The 17,016-nt window shown below is 46.8% G+C and overlaps 1 protein-coding gene across 1 annotated transcript in view; it reads right to left on the bottom strand.

Moving 5' to 3' along the window:
• LOC137672490 (hexokinase-1) overlaps positions 1-17,016 on the bottom strand; it is a 39,467-nt gene that overhangs the window by 16,048 nt on the left and 6,403 nt on the right. Inside the window, exons 2-8 of the mRNA XM_068416736.1 lie at positions 16,537-16,699; positions 11,497-11,645; positions 5,628-5,747; positions 2,913-3,008; positions 1,554-1,653; positions 1,279-1,462; positions 905-1,060 (exon numbers count right to left, since the gene is read on the bottom strand). Of these exons, the coding sequence (XP_068272837.1) occupies positions 905-1,060; positions 1,279-1,462; positions 1,554-1,653; positions 2,913-3,008; positions 5,628-5,747; positions 11,497-11,645; positions 16,537-16,699 (968 nt within the window). The remainder of the gene's footprint in view (positions 1-904; positions 1,061-1,278; positions 1,463-1,553; positions 1,654-2,912; positions 3,009-5,627; positions 5,748-11,496; positions 11,646-16,536; positions 16,700-17,016) is intronic.

Raw genomic sequence — 17,016 nt, forward strand, 5'->3', positions numbered from 1 at the left:
CTTACGACCAAAGTGCTCTTCAGGGAGTGAGGTGGGATTTCAGGGCAAATTTTGCTCTTAATAACTTAATTTCTCAATAACTGCGTTTTTCTCGTTGTTGTTCAACATCACATTGGTTCATTACATGGACCTCTGTGGTTAAGACGAATGAACACACACATTTAATGGAAAGCTGTTCAAGCAAGACGGTCTGCAGGAACAGGAGTAAAACGGGGCAGGGGGCAACAGGCATCGCAGAATTTACTGGCTGTTCCCTTGGCGTTGCACTCGCAATCAACGGTACTTCTATACATGTGCACCAAAATCAGAAGCACTTTGAAAAGCCACCCCTGTGACTACAGTACAAACTATCCCAGTGATGTGAATTTTAAAAATGCAGGGGAAAGAGCCAGTAAGTCCTGACCAAAGGGGTGATGACACCATAAGAAACCAACTGGCGCATAGCTCAGAGGTCGCCGTGTAGCACCCGGCACTGCCTACGAGACTGAATGCTCTGCCTTGTCACGCTTGTTTTCCTTCTGCCAGCGATCCCGTGGATACAGCAAGGAGCAACACAAGTATTTGCTAGGAGGCACTAAGCCAATTCACTCCCGTGTTTAGCTGCAGGGTAGCAATTTCAGAGTTTTTCGAGGAGGGTGAGAGGTAGCACAGTGCATAACACCCTGTGGCTGCACAGACTGGTAGGCTTTCATAGTTCCTCCCAACACAGAAAAAGGAAGAAATCTCAGGGAGGAGGGCACAGGCTGTCTCCTGGGGCTCCCGACATGCTGGCTCTGCACCTGCGCTGGAAGATGGCAGCCACCCCCAATACAGCACACCTCCCCACAAAGTGAAAAGAGATGTTGGAAAATTAACACTCAGAGTCACTGTGAACCCCAGGGGGTGAAACGAGAGAGGTACTCACTTTTCTATGGCAGAAACGTGCTTCGTCTCAAACTTCCCTTTGGTGAGAAGCTCGGGGGTGATTCTCCCCTCAAAGAGCAGCCCCTCCTTGGCCATCTTCACCAGGATGAGCCTCACCAGCTCCCCCATGTACATCCCGCTGACCATCTTCTCAAACCTGCAGAAGAGGACAGCAGCAGTCACCCACCTGTCCATGGGCAACACTGGGAGGCAGAGCCCAGCTGTGCCACTGTACCACCCAGCCCAGCCTGCAGTTTGCCTCACCACGGGCAAAGCTGAGCTTTCTTGAACTGCTGAATTCATAACAGAAGTGGAAAAGGGAGCACAGAGTGGAAAACAGAAGCAGCAAAGCTCACAAATAACTGCCTCACTCACAGCTGCTTCCCAGGATTAAGGGATCCACGGTCGATCTCTCGATCAAACTCGGTCCTGATGTCTTCTAGCGAGCCGTCATCTCCAAAGGCGCCCCACTCCGTGTTAATGCACATCCTGCCCTCGTCCCCTTCCACCAGGTCGATGTGCCGCATCTCCTCCATGTAACAGGCATTGGTGCCAGTGCCTTTAGGGAAAGGACATCAGAAGGTGCTAACCAAAGAGGCCAGGCTAAGGGAGAAAAGCCACGTGCATGCTGCAGCAGCAAGGTGCGTTACCAATGATCAAGCCAACTTCGCAACGCTGGTCATCAAAACCACAGGTCATCATAGTCCCGACGGTGTCGTTCACAACAGCCATGATATCTGCGTCGTAGTCCTGATGGAGGAACAAAACGTGACTTGGACCATATGGCTTCTCTGGAAAACATGGCTTGTGTTTATCACCGGTTTGCTTCTATCGACTAATTTCACAAGGAATAGCAGACAAATAATTTGTCTGAATACCACAGCTCATCTTTTTAAATATCACCTGCTCCATCTGCCAGTTCCCTAGCCCACGTACCCAAGAAGACAATGAGAGCAGACTAACGCACCAGGCAAACAATAAAACAGCAGTAGTGTAATTCTAGAGAGCAAAGACCTGCTCTCACAAAAGCACCCTTAGGCAGGAAAGAGAAGAGCTATACACAAGGGAGGAACTCTGCAGTTAAACATCATGGAGTAATTTGATGCAGTTGCTTGAATCTAGAAAATATTCCCAAGTTACATCTCTCTCACAGAATTCACTTAAAACATCTAGGAGTTTTATTTCAAGTGAAGATTTTAATACAAACCTATAAGCAAATAATGCAATTTTAAAAAGCTATCCAAACGACACGCACTCATTCCTTTCCAGCTTCTTCAGTGTGTTATTCTACATGATACCAAGTCTGATGATAGTCACTGACTATAGTAATGTTGTTCGATGACAGTAGAACTCAGGTTTTTTTAAGTGTCCTGAATAGAGTAAATACTGTCCAGTTTCCAGTGAATGCGGATGCTGAGTAATCAACATATCACCTGGCTGGAAGCATTACGCAAACCAAATTCATTCCATCTCACGCTCAGTGCCTTTTTATTTGTTCAAATCAGCAACCTGGTCACCTTCACCGTCTATAAAATCAGCAGTGAGAAACTGCAGGGAGCAACACAGCTCACTGAGCTCAAAATCTCCTTTCTCTTCTACTGTGCTCCTCTCCTGCTCCCAGGCAAGGCAGCTGCACAACTCAGCTGAGCCCAGACCATGAGAGCAGTTTCTCAGGAATGGGATGTGTCGGTACCACTGAAAAGCTGCAGCACCGACACACAGCACTTAGTTTTTGTAGAGTGACAAAAGTGCTGAAGGTTGCCAGTGACAAACCACAACCGAGTAACTCAGGTTTGCGCTACGAGGAAAATCACAGCTTCCACACAGCAGCTCTGATGCCGCTCCACTTTCCCAGCAAATGGCAAAACCACTCATCTTCACACCAGAAAGCAGAGCTGCACCTTCGCTCAGTTCACACAGTCAAGTCAGTGACGTGAAGGGTGGTCCCTGACAAAGAAACACCAGCTTGCTGCGGTACAGAGTTAAAAAAAGAATGAAGGCCAATTTACCCCACGTTTCTTGATGGCCTTGTTAAGCAGCTTCACAACATCTGCTCCCTCCACTCCGCTTGCTTTGAAGCGCTTCGTCCAGGTTATCAGAATACCCTGATAAAACAAGAGAGCAACGTTCAACACGATGCCGCCATAAGACACAAACTGATTTTTTTTTCCCCTTAAAAACAAGATTTTATACTTCAAATGCATCTTCAAGTCTCTTTCCTTATATGACCTGACAACCCAACCTGAGACAACTGGTGGGCTTTGATTCTCATTACAGTAAGCTGAAAGATGGGAAATTGTTTACCCCTCCCTTGCTAGAAAATGGCTCGTTTGCATTTTGTACTTCCAGCCCTCTCTTCTCCCTGCTACTCCTCGACAGTTTTTCTTGGAAAACCATTTAATCCTTTTGGGCCATGGAAATTGGCTGCTTTCAGAAAAAGCTGACTGTGCGGGACTGACTAAAGAGATGGGGTGTGATGTTTGTACGTCCAGGACTCGGCTGCAGCGGGGATCAGACTGCTGCATGTTTGCTGCCTGGAGTCCCAAATATCCGGGCTTGTTTCACCATGGGATCATGTTTATGGGCTAAGGCAAATGGAAATACTGGAAATGTAGCAATGTCTGTCCCCAGCTTACAGCATGGATGAAAAAGGAAATCCTGGTATCGAATGCCTTGTCTGCAAACTGTCATAAAGAGGCTGCAAATCCCCCAAGGTAACAACTACATCTTGTTTTTTTCTATTTAGATAATGCCTGGCTGATTCAGAGCACTCAGTAAATAAGTAAGTAATAATAAAAGAAAGAAAAGAACGCTGACAGTAGTCAACAGGGAAGACTACTCCAATCATCTCAGCTTTTCACACCCATCACAATATTCACATCTATCACAACGGGAGTTAAAAAAGCTAAAAAACAGAAAAGCTGAAGCCTATAGACACAAGCAGCGACTGTGCAGGTGTACGTTTGCCCTTATCTCAGCTTAACAATCAACCAGATCTCCTGTGCATGTTCCCCTTCCCAACTGGGATAGCAGTTAGCCCCAAAGGTAGAGGGGACAGAGGGATTAGGGCAGCTCTTTCCAGACCAGAAGGAATTCCTACCACTAAACCATAAACTCAGCTTGCACCAGTTTTGCCACTGTGCTATCCTCATTAGCACTGCTTAGAAACCCTGCAAAGCCCTGTGCTGCTGTGCAGAACTATGGGCAAAGCCCACCCTGCAGGCACAGCTTTAATGGTCAAAAAGGCCCCTTGGTCCATGTAATTTTTATCATTCAGGAAAGCGGTCAAACCACACTGGCAAAGAGCAGCCCTTCTCAATGTGAGCAGCCACTGTGCTGGAAGGATTTTCTGCTTTGCCAGCAGGGAGGAGTCCTTGGAGTACAGCAGGGTTGAGCGGGTCTCAACCATGCGGTGCCACCTTGTCACTCTCAGAGAAATCAGGGACTACCCTGCCTCCTTCTGCTCACCAAGCGTGAGACCAGCACCCAGGCAAGCACAGCCTCGCAGAAGCAGCAATCCAGGAACAAATCTGGCCCACAGAATCCGGAAAAACGTATTTTTCAAACACCCAAAATATCACAAAAACTCTCAGAAAGAGTCCACTCTGCCACCACTCATCTCCAAGTCTCTACAGGTGTCCCCAGCCCATCCCACGTGCTCCCTGCCCCTGCCTCACACAAGCGTAACTTCATCCCGGTTAGCTTGAGCAAACCAGCCCACAAACATGCACCTTTTGTACAGCCAGATTTTCACAAGGGCAACTCAAATTCACAGTCTCAACCCCAACGTGACTCTGGTGCGGTCAGGAGTCTGAGCCTTACCGTACAGCACAGCCAGACCGCAGAGCTGCACCAAAATCAACTCTTCTCAAAGGCAGCCCTCTGCTCTTAGCTACATTCAGACCCTGAGTTAGCAAACACCCTTGGTTTCAGCTCTCAGCATCGCTCAGCAAGTATGGAATGTAATAAAAACTGTGCCTCACCTGGGCCTCCTTGGCACCAACACCTGGGGAGCTGTTGCACCAGGCTATAACCTAGAGACCTGCAAGCTAGAAAAGCAGGTCGTACTTCAAGGGTGCAACCTCTTCGCCTTTTGTGTAGATTTAATTTCCCCGGCCTTAATCTGCTACACCGTTGCCATAGCAATGCTGTACCAGGAGCCTGCTGAGTCATTTGTGATATAACGAGCAAAAGAAGGAAAATATCGTAGCATCCTTGTCATGGGAATCACATCAGTCACTTCACACAAGGCTGGTTATTTCCATCCCTTTTTAAAGCATGTTGCTTCCAGGTACCCTGCCCGATCCCCTCCTTGGTGCTGAGCACCCAGCCTGCTCAGGAGGAAGACCCTGCTCCGGATCGGTGTGTGCACTCAGGAAGCTCAGCAAAATCTGAGCAAACACTGCTGGGCTGGGTCCTTCCCAGTTATACCCCATGGAGAGGTGAAAAAGGCTGCAGAGGAGGCAGGCAAAACCGCTGCCGTGTTTACAGGGTCAACCATAATACCCAGGAGCTCACGCAGAGGCAGTACAAAACATCAGATGCCTCTTCGTCATCTGCTAACCAGCTCTTTCAGACAGAAACATAAACACAAAAATGAAGTCTGACAGTCTAACACTCATCTACCCCAAAAATGAGACTTGTTTGGGATACTGCTTTCATAGCAGTGTTTTAATAACACGGTACCTCTTCTGCATATGATGAAAATTGTGAAATCTTCTTACCTCATCTAGCTTGGATTGTCGACACGGGAAAGAAAACGTAAACCCTACTGGTAATTTCTTGTCTTTGATTTGTTGTTTCTCCATAAAGTCTCCCAGGCATTCAGCAACATGATCAAAAAGCTGTAAGAAAATGAAAGGTATAAAACCACCCTGATTAGAGATACAGTTTCAGGGAGAAAATATTTCAAACTGCACAAGAAAACTGTACTGGGTGAGAGGAAAGGGGAAAACACCTGCTCCGAATTTTTAAAGATATATAAATGACATAGCTATAAAAATTCTCTCAGGCAGCGTATATTAACACCTCAATAATTAATAGATTATGAAATACATTGTCCTTTTACACACCTAATTTTGCACGGCTTCTTTTACACCCATATAAAAACGCTTTTCCTGAAACAAGAGCCTGCCATAACCCTTCTACTTAACATTTGATGAGAACAAAAATGTTCTTTTAACCTTTCAATAACAGGAAGGAGCATCTCAAAAGAACATTTGGGATCCAGTCCCAGACGAGGTTGAGCACTTTCGCAGCTACACAGAGAAGATCAACATCTGCTTCACTCAAGCATTGCTGAGACCAAAGAAGCCAGCGCTTTGCAGAAGCCACCCAAAAGGACATCACCTCAAAGTTATTTCTAAAGCACACAACAAACAAAAAGGAAAACCAAGGGATTTGTCTAAATATTTTACATGTTCTGAGAAACAACCCAAAATAGTAACATTTTCTGCACATTTTATAACACTGGACTATGCAGGCAGCCTGCACCGGGCTTGCAGGTACCAATTCCCACCTAGCCACCTCGGTGGCCCCTTGGCAGTGCCCTGGGACAATGGTACCACGTGTGCCCACCAGCCAGGCGTGCCAAGGAGTGTGTGGCCACGAAGGTGAGGGATGTCTCTCACACCAAGCTATTTGGAAAGCACCTCAGGTAGACTGCAACACTCAAAGCCAAAATCAAGCCCTGGCAATTGAAGCAACAAAATTTCTGTCTACCTGTACCAAAAAGCCAGACATGCCTTGGACTGACCCGTACCAGAAATGGATGTCAAACCTATTAACAAGTCACCGCCTGCCCCAGAAGATAACTGTGCTTCACATTTTAACTCCCTGCAAAAAAAAACAAACAAACAAACAACTCTATCTGCAGCACTGGTGGGATGAGGCCAGGAAAACTGCTCAGAAGATTGGGGATAATTGGGAGGGAGTACAAGAAGATACCCACTGGTTGCAATTAGCCTGCACAGCTTTATTAAGAACAATTCACAGGCAGGCTGCAGCAATTGCAAAAAATAAAGAGGAATATTTTGCCATTTGAAGCAGATCAAGCAGCTGTGTCTGTAATGTTACAGTTTAACAGAACACCTTAAACTCATTCCTAAAACGAGGTCAGATTTGATTAAGCAGAAGTACAGTAGTTTCCCAGGGAAAATGTTGACATTCATTGTCCCGGGCAAATCAAGGACAGTTCACTGAGCGCACGCAGTGAAATGGCATGGGAAAGCAACCCACGCTGCTGCACTGCTGTAAGGCTATTTTGAGCTGTCCAGACGAGGGAGAGAGAAAAAGGAGTTACAAAAAGAAGAACTATAGTTAAGTAATAAGATATGACAACTTCTCCAGGAGGACCACAGAAATAACAGGGGTGTATGTTTTTTTTACGGTTTCCATCTCACAGAATCACAGACTCAATCAGGTTGGAAGAGCCCTCAGGGATCATCGAGTCCAACTCAATAGTTGACACCACCATGTCAACTAGACCAGGGCACTAAGTGCCATGTCCAGGCTTTTCTTAAACACCTCCAGAGACGGTGACTCCACCACCTCCCTGGGCAGCCCGTTCCAATGGCTAATGACCCTTTCTGAGAAGAAACGCTTCCTAATGTCTGAAAGTATCTTGCTAAATACTCAATCCTACTAAACTTTCAGCTGCTCCCAGGATTACAAACGATAACCAGGGGCCAAGCTCAAACGCCTCAGGAATTCAGAAAGCAGGAAGAACTATTGACTGTGGATGTTCCTACAAAAATCCCTCTCATGCCATGAACCACACATAGAGAAGAGAGGGGACTTGCTTTGTGAGTCCAACTGCAAAAGACCCCTGGGCATTCCCAATGCACGCCGGAAAGTCCGTGCACCTGCCGGCGTGTGCCCACGAAGCGCTGGTACAACCTGCCGAAGCTTGCCTCGGTGAGCAACGCGCCGTGAGTCAGTAGGGCTCTGCGCTGGCAGCGCAGCCCCTGCCGCAGCCTGCACGGGCAAACGCGGTTAACTATTAGCCACATTCTTGAGGCTACAGTAGCAGTGCCTGGTCAGTGATGTACGGTCTGGCTGCGCTACTGTTTCTCATAAAGCACAGAGGGAAGGCACTGCTCTAAGGGAGAAAAGAAAGAGAGAGGCATTTATTAATTTTGCCACCATTGACGAATTTTTCCTAAGGAGACTCAAGGAAGCATCTGTATGTGCCCACGCCCATATTAACATCCAGACTTTACAAATGCCAAATAACTTTCACAGGACAGTAGAGGCAACATTACGAAGTTCCTGGGGAGGAATAACCCCATGCACTGGTACAAGCTGGGGGCTGATCTACTGGAGAGCAGCTCTGCAGAGAAGGACCTGGGTGTTCTGGTGGACAACAAGTTCACCATGAGCCAGCAATGTGCCCTTGTGGCCAGGAAGGCCAATGGTGTCCTGGGGTGCATTAGGAAGACTGTGGCCAACAGGTCAAGGGAGGTTATCCTGCCCCTCTACACGGTCCTTGTGAGGCCACATCTGGAGTACTGTGTCCAGTTCTGGGCCCCCCAGTTCAAGAAAGATAAGGAATTACTGGAGAGAGTCCAGCGAAGGGCTACAAAGATGATCAGAGGGCTGGAGCACCTCTCTTATGAGGAGAGGCTGAGAGAGCTAGGTCTGTTCAGCTTGGAGAAGAGGAGACTGAGAGGGGATCTTATCAACACTTACAAATACCTTAGGGGCGGGTGTCAAGAGGAGAGGACAAGACTCTTCTCAGTGGTGCCCAGTGACAGGACAAGGGGCAATGGGCACAAGCTGAAACATGGGAAGTTTCGTCTGAATATGAGGAGGAACTTCTTTACTTTGAGGGTGCTAGAGCACTGGAACAGACTGCCCAGGGAGGGTTGGAGTCTCCTTCTCTGGAGATATTCAAAACCCGCCTGGACATGACCCTGTGCAATGTGCTCTAGGTAAACCTGCTTTGGCAGGGGATTGGACTAGATGATCTCCAGAGGTCCCTTCCAACCCTTAACCATTCTGTGATTCTGTGATTTAATTAAAGTAGGGCAGGCGAACTGAGGATAAATCCAAATTCCTGCCCACCCACAGGTGTGTGGCAGGGAACAGTGTGAGCCCAGCATTGCATCAAATGTCAGAGACAGCCATAGTGAACGCCTCAGCCAAGAGGGAAGGACCAGCCAGGTTTTACACCTTTATAGACCTGAAGCAATACAACCACGAGACACTGAGTAATATCATATCAGGCTTCATTACTTCCTCTGGCCATGAAGTTGCCTGCTCAGGTTGGGCTCCAAGAAGTCTCCCCAAGGATGCACCTGGCTGGCAGCCGGCAGACTTTGGCAAGCAGCTGAAGATCTGAGCTCAAGCTCAAGCCCCTGAACGGGGAAGATTTAAGGAGCAAGGAAACCACGGCTTCACATCGGGAGAACGGTCACAAATCTGTAACCTACCTCCGCTCACGGCAGAACACAAAAAGCAACACCAAAATCAAGCCTCCAGGCACGCTCCCATTCGCTGAGCTGACAAGGAAGACGGGCTTCTTACAAATTTTAGACCTGTTATTACACTGCTGAAGTCAATGAGAGTTTTGCCTTTGACAGGGAACTGTTTCCGACTGGCAACGCTGTCAGCCCGTGCCTGACAGATGGGCAAAAATAGAAGTTTGAAAGCAACGAAGCAGAAAATATCAAAACGAACTGTGCCAGCGAGGCATGAAGCCATAAATTGCAATCCCTCCAATAAGCACATTATGTATTAGGCTTTAAGAGTATAACTCACTGAAGTTAGTGACACAGCTTGCTCAAAAACATATTAGTAGCCTACCCGGCACGGGCAGTTCAGTCCAAGTATTCCACTAATCTGGCTCAGAGATTTCAGAGAACCTCAACCGTACGCATCAGTCACAAGCACCACATCATCACCTGCCTGCACACCTCCTGGGCATCCGCCATGCTCCCTGTGATGTCTCACAGCAAGCATTTGAGTTGTGGTTGGATACTGTCATGGGACAACTTCAAACCCGGATGCAATTCTGATGATGCTTCCAGTTCTCCTCTCCTTTTCCTGGTACTTAAACACCAGGAGCAACTGTCCCCCCAGGGTCAGTGGAAGCCTTGCTCGCCTCTCTCTCAGTTTAAAAGCCATGACAAAGCCTATCAGCCTGAGCTCCATGCTGCTGGTTCCCGACAGCCAAACAGCCTTTGGATATTTAAAAATTAAAACATAAACACGACAAAGCCCCAGAAGGAATGCAGACCTGGTGTCTCCTTTCCTGGCTTCTCCTTACCACCCTTATCATGTCTCCATCAAGTCTCACCTCAAGTCAGCCTGCCTGGCCTCCCTGGGACAGACACTTGCCCCCTGGGTGTGTGGGTAGCCCTGCTACTTGTCAGTCTCCAGCTCCTGACACTCCTAGATGGACAAGCAACCCCGTGCTCCAAACCTGCCTCCGGGCAGCCCACCTAACTTCCCTGCTTCCACCAGCAACAGGCAGCTCAGCTCAGCTCCCCTCCAAAACCCTTCCGTGGGAAAGCCGCTGCATGACCTTTTGGTCAGATAACAAAGCAATAATGTTAGGAAAAGTCTTTACAAGAAAGATATTTTGTTGCTGTGGTTCAGATATCGCAGCAATGCTTATATCAGTGCTACTTAAAAGTCGTGACTGCCATCTTACACTCACCATTGCATCAGAATGCAGCAGCAGTTATTAGATACAGACATTAAGGTTATTAAGGTGACTACAGAAAACATATTAAGGGTAGAAATGCTGTTTGCACAATTTTTCTTTTTTCCCCTCTCTTGTTTATTCTTCTGAAGCAAGCGATAAGTTTCCTGCAGGTCTCTCATACTCCTAAATAGCATTTCATTCTAGTACAAAGTGTAAAAAACTTGCTTTTCCCAACAATGAAAGTTACCTGGTTTGTCTTACACTGACACGGAGACAAATCCGTCAGTAAAATATTCATTGTAATCCACTTCCTGATCATAAAAAGAAAACAAATTTTTCCTAAGAACCCAATTTGAAATCCAAGTAAATGGATCCATACTTTTTCTACTCTTGGAACATGGGAGATTAAAAAAAAACTCTATCATTTATTCAGCAAAAATCAAGTTGAAGTTGTGCCAAAACATTCTATCAGCTTCCTGTAATTTTTCTAATGTACTTGTACTTTCCACGAATGCTGAGTTGCTCAGACTGCCAGGACAGATATGTGGCTGTCATGGGTATTTCTATCCCTCATCTAACACTACAATTGCAGGGCTGGTCATGCTCGTGGCTTACAAAGACTAAGTTGTTTTCCTGATCTCCATTCCCACCTGTGGAAAGTAATTTTACTATAAAGGTCAGAATTTTTACTTCTAGGCCATTTTTTCCCCAACTCAGCCAAAAGCCTCCCACGCAATGACAGCAGATTTCCAGCATCCATGTGTGCTCTGTTACACTAATTACTGCTTATTTATTTTCAGTATCGACACAGAGCTGTAGTCGAGTCCGTGCACGCTGTAGGTGCAACTGTTAGGATGCTAAGGTCATTCTTGTGATGCTTCTCTAACACGGCAGTGTGACAGCAGCTAATCTTTACAGAGACGTCCCAAGGAAGAGGTGCTTACCCGCGTCCCACTGCCGTGCATGATATCTTCAGGTGTATTATAAATTTCGCTTTCCATCTGTACCGTCTGCTTCTTCTCATGCGATACCTTCACCCGCAGAATCCGGAAATAAGAACCGCCGAGATCCAGTGCAATGAAATCTCCTTTCTCTACGTGGAAAAACAAGACACAAGCAATTAAAAGTTGTATGCAACACAAATCTGGGGAACATCAAGCTCTGTTAAGTATAACACACAGCAAATGCCCAGTGCCTACAGCAAGGAAGTTCTAGCTGCAGGGCATCCACGTGAGGCATCACCCTGATTCCTACAATTTAACAATGAAGTTGGTGCAATGGCAACGCCAACCACCACTGATACACAGGCAACTGCCATGAGGCTTTATCCAAAAAAGAAGGGACTAACAGTGGACAGTCTGTTTCCAGATCTCATGATGAAGCTGGCAGAGCAGAGATCTCAGGAGAAAGCCAAAAAGATGTTGAAAACAGAGACAGTAAAATGAAAGGATGCCAGACCATTGATGAGGAGTCTTTTGCTGTGAAGTAAAATGAAGGAGTGCTGGATTGTGCACTCCTCTAAAATCAACAAATTACACACAGATGTAGTTAAAGCAGGAACCACTTATTTCTCCCCTGGAAGCTGAGATTCACTGCAAACTGCAGTCAGGTAACAGAAGTCAGGGAAACAACAGCTTGAAAGATCACAGGGCGGCCCTGCACTGCTGCGAGAGTTATTCAGAAGTTGGGATCCCTTGCACAGAGCTCCTAAATAACGCCCCAGGAGCCAGGCAAAGAGTTAGGATACCTCCATCTCCCTGTGGTAGAAAGGGATTTGGATTTCTAAGGTCTGAAGCCAAATCCACTACCCCCTCACCTCCACAGACCTCAGGGTGTAATTCAGGCAACACGTGGTCTGGCTATCTGAGGAATGACACTTTCAGCACCCCCTGAAGAGCAAAGCAAACATATTTGACCGAACTGCTTCCGCTATCTCACCTTATCAAAGAGGGAGCAAACAAAGACAGCGATTGTTAAAGTCTGCGAAAAGATAATATTTAGGGAAGCAGCGTGCACAACTCATCCCACAGGAGCGCGTGTCCAGGCTGCAGTTGATCACCGAGACTCTTTGCAAGCACCCATGTCTGCGCACTGCATCCCCGGGCTCACCGAGGAGGATGAAGCAGAGGCGCACGGCGCTTTCTCATCCTGGTTTGCTCCTCAATTTGTACTCTTCTGTGGTGTCAGAAGCACCCCACACCATGGTGGCACGAGCTGTCTCCCCCACATCCTGCCCCACTGATGCATATTGCCAGTCCCATCCTGCGATGCTCTTTGGCCTCTTTTCATTCTGCCTCCCAACTTCAAACTATGACTTTGGAAAGGCCATTCCCAAGATCATCGTTTTTCCATTTCTACCTAAATTCAATGTGGAAAGACCTCTAGCACCTGGGAAAACTGGTACCTTTTGATGTGTTACCTCAAACTTCGACTCAGCTCTGGGAGACTTCTGACCCCACGCTGTCACCAAAATATCGGGTATGCAATTTCTCCCTGAGGATTTACAGACCCAGGCTTGCGTCTGAGATTGCTCTGCCCAACCTCAGACCAAAACTCCTACAGTCCAGTGAACTGTTCCTCCTCATCGCCCCATGCACCTCCAGGAGGCCCATCCTGCTCAGCAAAGCTGGATGAGGCATCCCTTGGGGCAGGACCTCTAGCAGGAACAGCCTAAGCGATGCAAAGACACTGCAAAAGCCCTTATGGTTTTCCAAGGTTGCAGTGTAATACAGAAACAAAACACTGTCGTGTGAGAAACTACAAAGAACAATAACCCCTGTACAAAAAAAAGTAGCAAAACGACAGAGCCCAGAACTCCTAACAATCCTCCTACTTGTAGGGCATTGCAATGCAGCTTTTCCTTCTCACTGCTTAAGATACGGGCAAACTCAAGAGTTGGCCTAAATACGGATCCTGCAGCGCCTCCCTACACGCTTCTGAACAGCGTGGCTTTAAACATCCCTTTGCTCCAGTATGAAAGTCATTTAAAACGTGGACGTATCCAAACTGTAGATGCAGTTCCCTTCTACAGTCAGGTTTGGCATAACAAACTCAGTAACTCATAGCTCCCTTCACTGCAACACGAGCTGAAGCAAAACATCCACCACAAGTGTCTCATTAAGCCAAATACCCGAATAAGCTTTATCATATGAGTATCATTTGTCGAATGAAAGTCGTTACCTCCAATAAATACTGGAAAAATCAACACTGGACCAGATGGCCCCTTTTCAAGCCTCAATGCACCTTGGTATGTACCTCAAACAAATACTGCACTTCAGAAGTATCTTCCCTGGCAGTAAATTAACACATTAGCATGTTTCATTTCCAGCACCATCAAGCTCATCGCAAGATAAAATTTATTAAGAACTATCCTTTTCAGTTAAAAAGAAGAAAGAATTCTTGAACTAGAATGTAAAACTTTCTGTATGCAAAGTAGCAGCTTTCTTTCAGTGTAGTTCAGGAATTAAACCCAAGTAGCAGCATTTAATCTATGCTTTGTAACACCAAAAAGCAATCAAACCTGCTGTCAATTGATTTATGAAAATCCTTTGAAAGTGTTTTGAATTAGCTTGAGATACCGTCCTGGGCACTCTGGACCAAAAACATTTCGTAAACTAAGCAAAAAACTTGGCTAACACACCAAAGTCTCCATAGTCTCCAAAATTATTATTCAAAAGCTCCTTGTTAGTACAGTACACAAGCACAAATCTGAAACGAAACAACAGTATCTTCCTGAATAGTCAGCTCTCATAATAATAATCAGACTCAGAGGAAAGAGCTTACAAGGCAGTAATTAGAGACGGGCCAGAGAGAAGGGCAGGCTTTCAGCCCCTGGCTGTTACGGAGGGACAGCTGGAGGCAGAAATCGCCGTCGGCCAGGAGCCGAGCCCACGCTTTGGGTACAGCAACGCAGACCCATCTGCGAGGGCCCCCCGAGCCCTCCGGAGGGAGAGGGAAGGGGCTCCGCGTCTGCCCCGGCTGCTGTGCGGCAGCTGAGCCGGACGCGGCAGGCACACGCAGGTGAGTCAGGGGAAGAAATGCCACGACACCCACCCACAGCAGATATTGCTCGTAACTGGGGTCAGAGCACGGCTTTTCTAGGCAAATGATGGAATGGTTTTGCCTGCATTTCTACCAGCTCTCCAAAGAGACGCTCAGGACATGCATATACAGATTATTATCGTGTTATACAGAAATTGTCCAGGGCAAAGCACTGCCTTGCTCTAATCCGTGCTGCAAATACACTGCCCACAGCATGCCTGTCCCGGAGAGGCTGGCAGGAGCCAAATGGGCACAGGATCAAGAACTGAGCACCCCGTGCACAACACACAAGGTTTCTTTTTTAAGTAGGTGTGTAATACATGATCTGAAATTAATGCCTTGACGTGCAGATACGCATACGCTTGGACCAGGGCTACTCACTGCTCTGGCTCGTGCTCGATCCCAGCAGCATTCAGCAGGCTCTCCCACCGCTCCTGGCCAGGTGCAGATCCCCTTTCCCTGTGCCATACTGCATCTCAAAGCCTCCCCAGTTCATGCCACAGAACAATTTGCAAAATTATCTGACTCACCATAAGCAGCTCAGATTTGCTAACCTGCAGTGCCTGGCAGACCAGGGCACTGATGACAGGTCTGTACTCAACGGAACCCAAACACACATGAAGGAAAAACAGGGATTTCAGAGTCAGTAAAATTGCTGGGATTCCATGCAAAAGCCCTCAAGCCACCTCACTTGCAACCCCTTGGAGCAACGCCTGCCCATGACCCAGCTGTGTGTGGCAGCTCCTGACTTTCTCAACATGCTCCGAATTTCAACACAACGTTTCAACATAACAGCCAGCAGTGCTAAATTAAAGGAAACACAGGATTCAAGCTTGTTTTCCCTTTGGTTTTTTTTAGACAGAGAATCACGTTTCAATTAAAAAGCTTAAGGTGGCAGAAAGCCACCGGGCAAAGCAGAACTATCAAAGATTTCCACCTGCCAGACAGCGCCAAGTGACACAAAGCACCAGGCTTCATGTTCCTTCACCCAATAAATTCTTGATCTTAACTCAAAAAAAAAAAAGCATCAAAACAGGTAACTGTGTTACGCAGTTCTTGCAACTGGGCCATTTCTGCACACAGGGACATAATTTGTGGTGGGCATCAAACTACAGTCAACCAAACTCATGCTACATGAGAAGGAAATCCAGTGTTACCACTCAGTAATAAACACACTATTACATACTCTTTATAAATATATTTATATACTCTATATAGTATTTCTTTTTTTATAACACTGGAATAAATAATAGGGGCGATCTTGGTCTCAAATACCAACACAACATCTTTTTGGTTTCTGATAGCTCTTTGTGCCACTTTTATCAGGTACAGTGAGCACGGAAAAACCAACACCTACACCTGGATAGAAACAGCTCAGTACACCAGAGCAGCAGCTTTGGAGCCACACACTGCAGTCCCGTGGAGTTCTGTGAGTTTGCCCTAAGACAGTCTGCAAGAGGTAGCTACAAAAAGCAAAACAAATACCAGGGAACTCAAATTCAGCATAATAAGGGTTCACACTTCCACTGGGGAAAAAATAAGGAGAAGAGATTTTGAGTCAAACAGCAAATGACCAAAAGCCACTGTATTTGTTAAGGCTCTGGATCACACGAGTGTGAATTGCATAAATCAGAAATCTTCCTATGTGAAGTATTGATTGTTGGCAGACAAATCTCGGCATAAACGTATTGACTGTTAGTGGACTGATTGCTAGGAAGGGCTCTTCCATTGGCAACAGAGTGGGTTTGACAAAGGAATCACAAAATCCTCCAGCATCTGTGGGAACAGACCTGCACACAGAGGGGAGGCTGTCTTCAAAACGTTGTCTGGACTCGCCAGAAAGAAAATTGCTCTTGTTCTTGGTAGCACATCAGTGTATTTCTAACCGACTTCCCACGAAGCACACCATGTTTAATACGGAAAACAAACACTCAGCTCCTTACCTGAACCATCAGGAATGGACCTGACGAATGTAGGAAGCATCTTCACTGTAGCCGTTGGGTTAAAATCTCTGGAGAGGCCGTTCTTCATCTCTCTCCTGAAGCGAGCCATAATGTCTAGCAGCGTTTCGTCAGAGAGCCGCATGGCGTAAAGGTATTTATCAATCTGGGGAAAAAGGCAAACACCACCACGGAGTGAAAGACTGCCCTGAGGTGCCCAAGTGGGGCTATACCTCTCTTTAATTGCAAAAATAGCCTATAGCCCCAGCTCGGCCCCAGGGCTCTGGCCAAGCTGACAACACAGCCACACGCTTCACGCCTTGTCTTTTGGCTCAAAAATCAAGGAAAATATGCAAGTGCTAGGACCTACGTGAGCTGAAGCCCCCATCCCACTGCCTTTCCAAGGCAAGAACCCAGTCCCACATCACTCTGCTTCCTCTTTTCCACACAGAACAGTTCGCCCACAGCCTCACATCACTATCT

Source organism: Nyctibius grandis, chromosome 20 (assembly GCF_013368605.1).
Source record: "Nyctibius grandis isolate bNycGra1 chromosome 20, bNycGra1.pri, whole genome shotgun sequence".
NCBI lineage: Eukaryota > Metazoa > Chordata > Aves > Nyctibiiformes > Nyctibiidae > Nyctibius > Nyctibius grandis.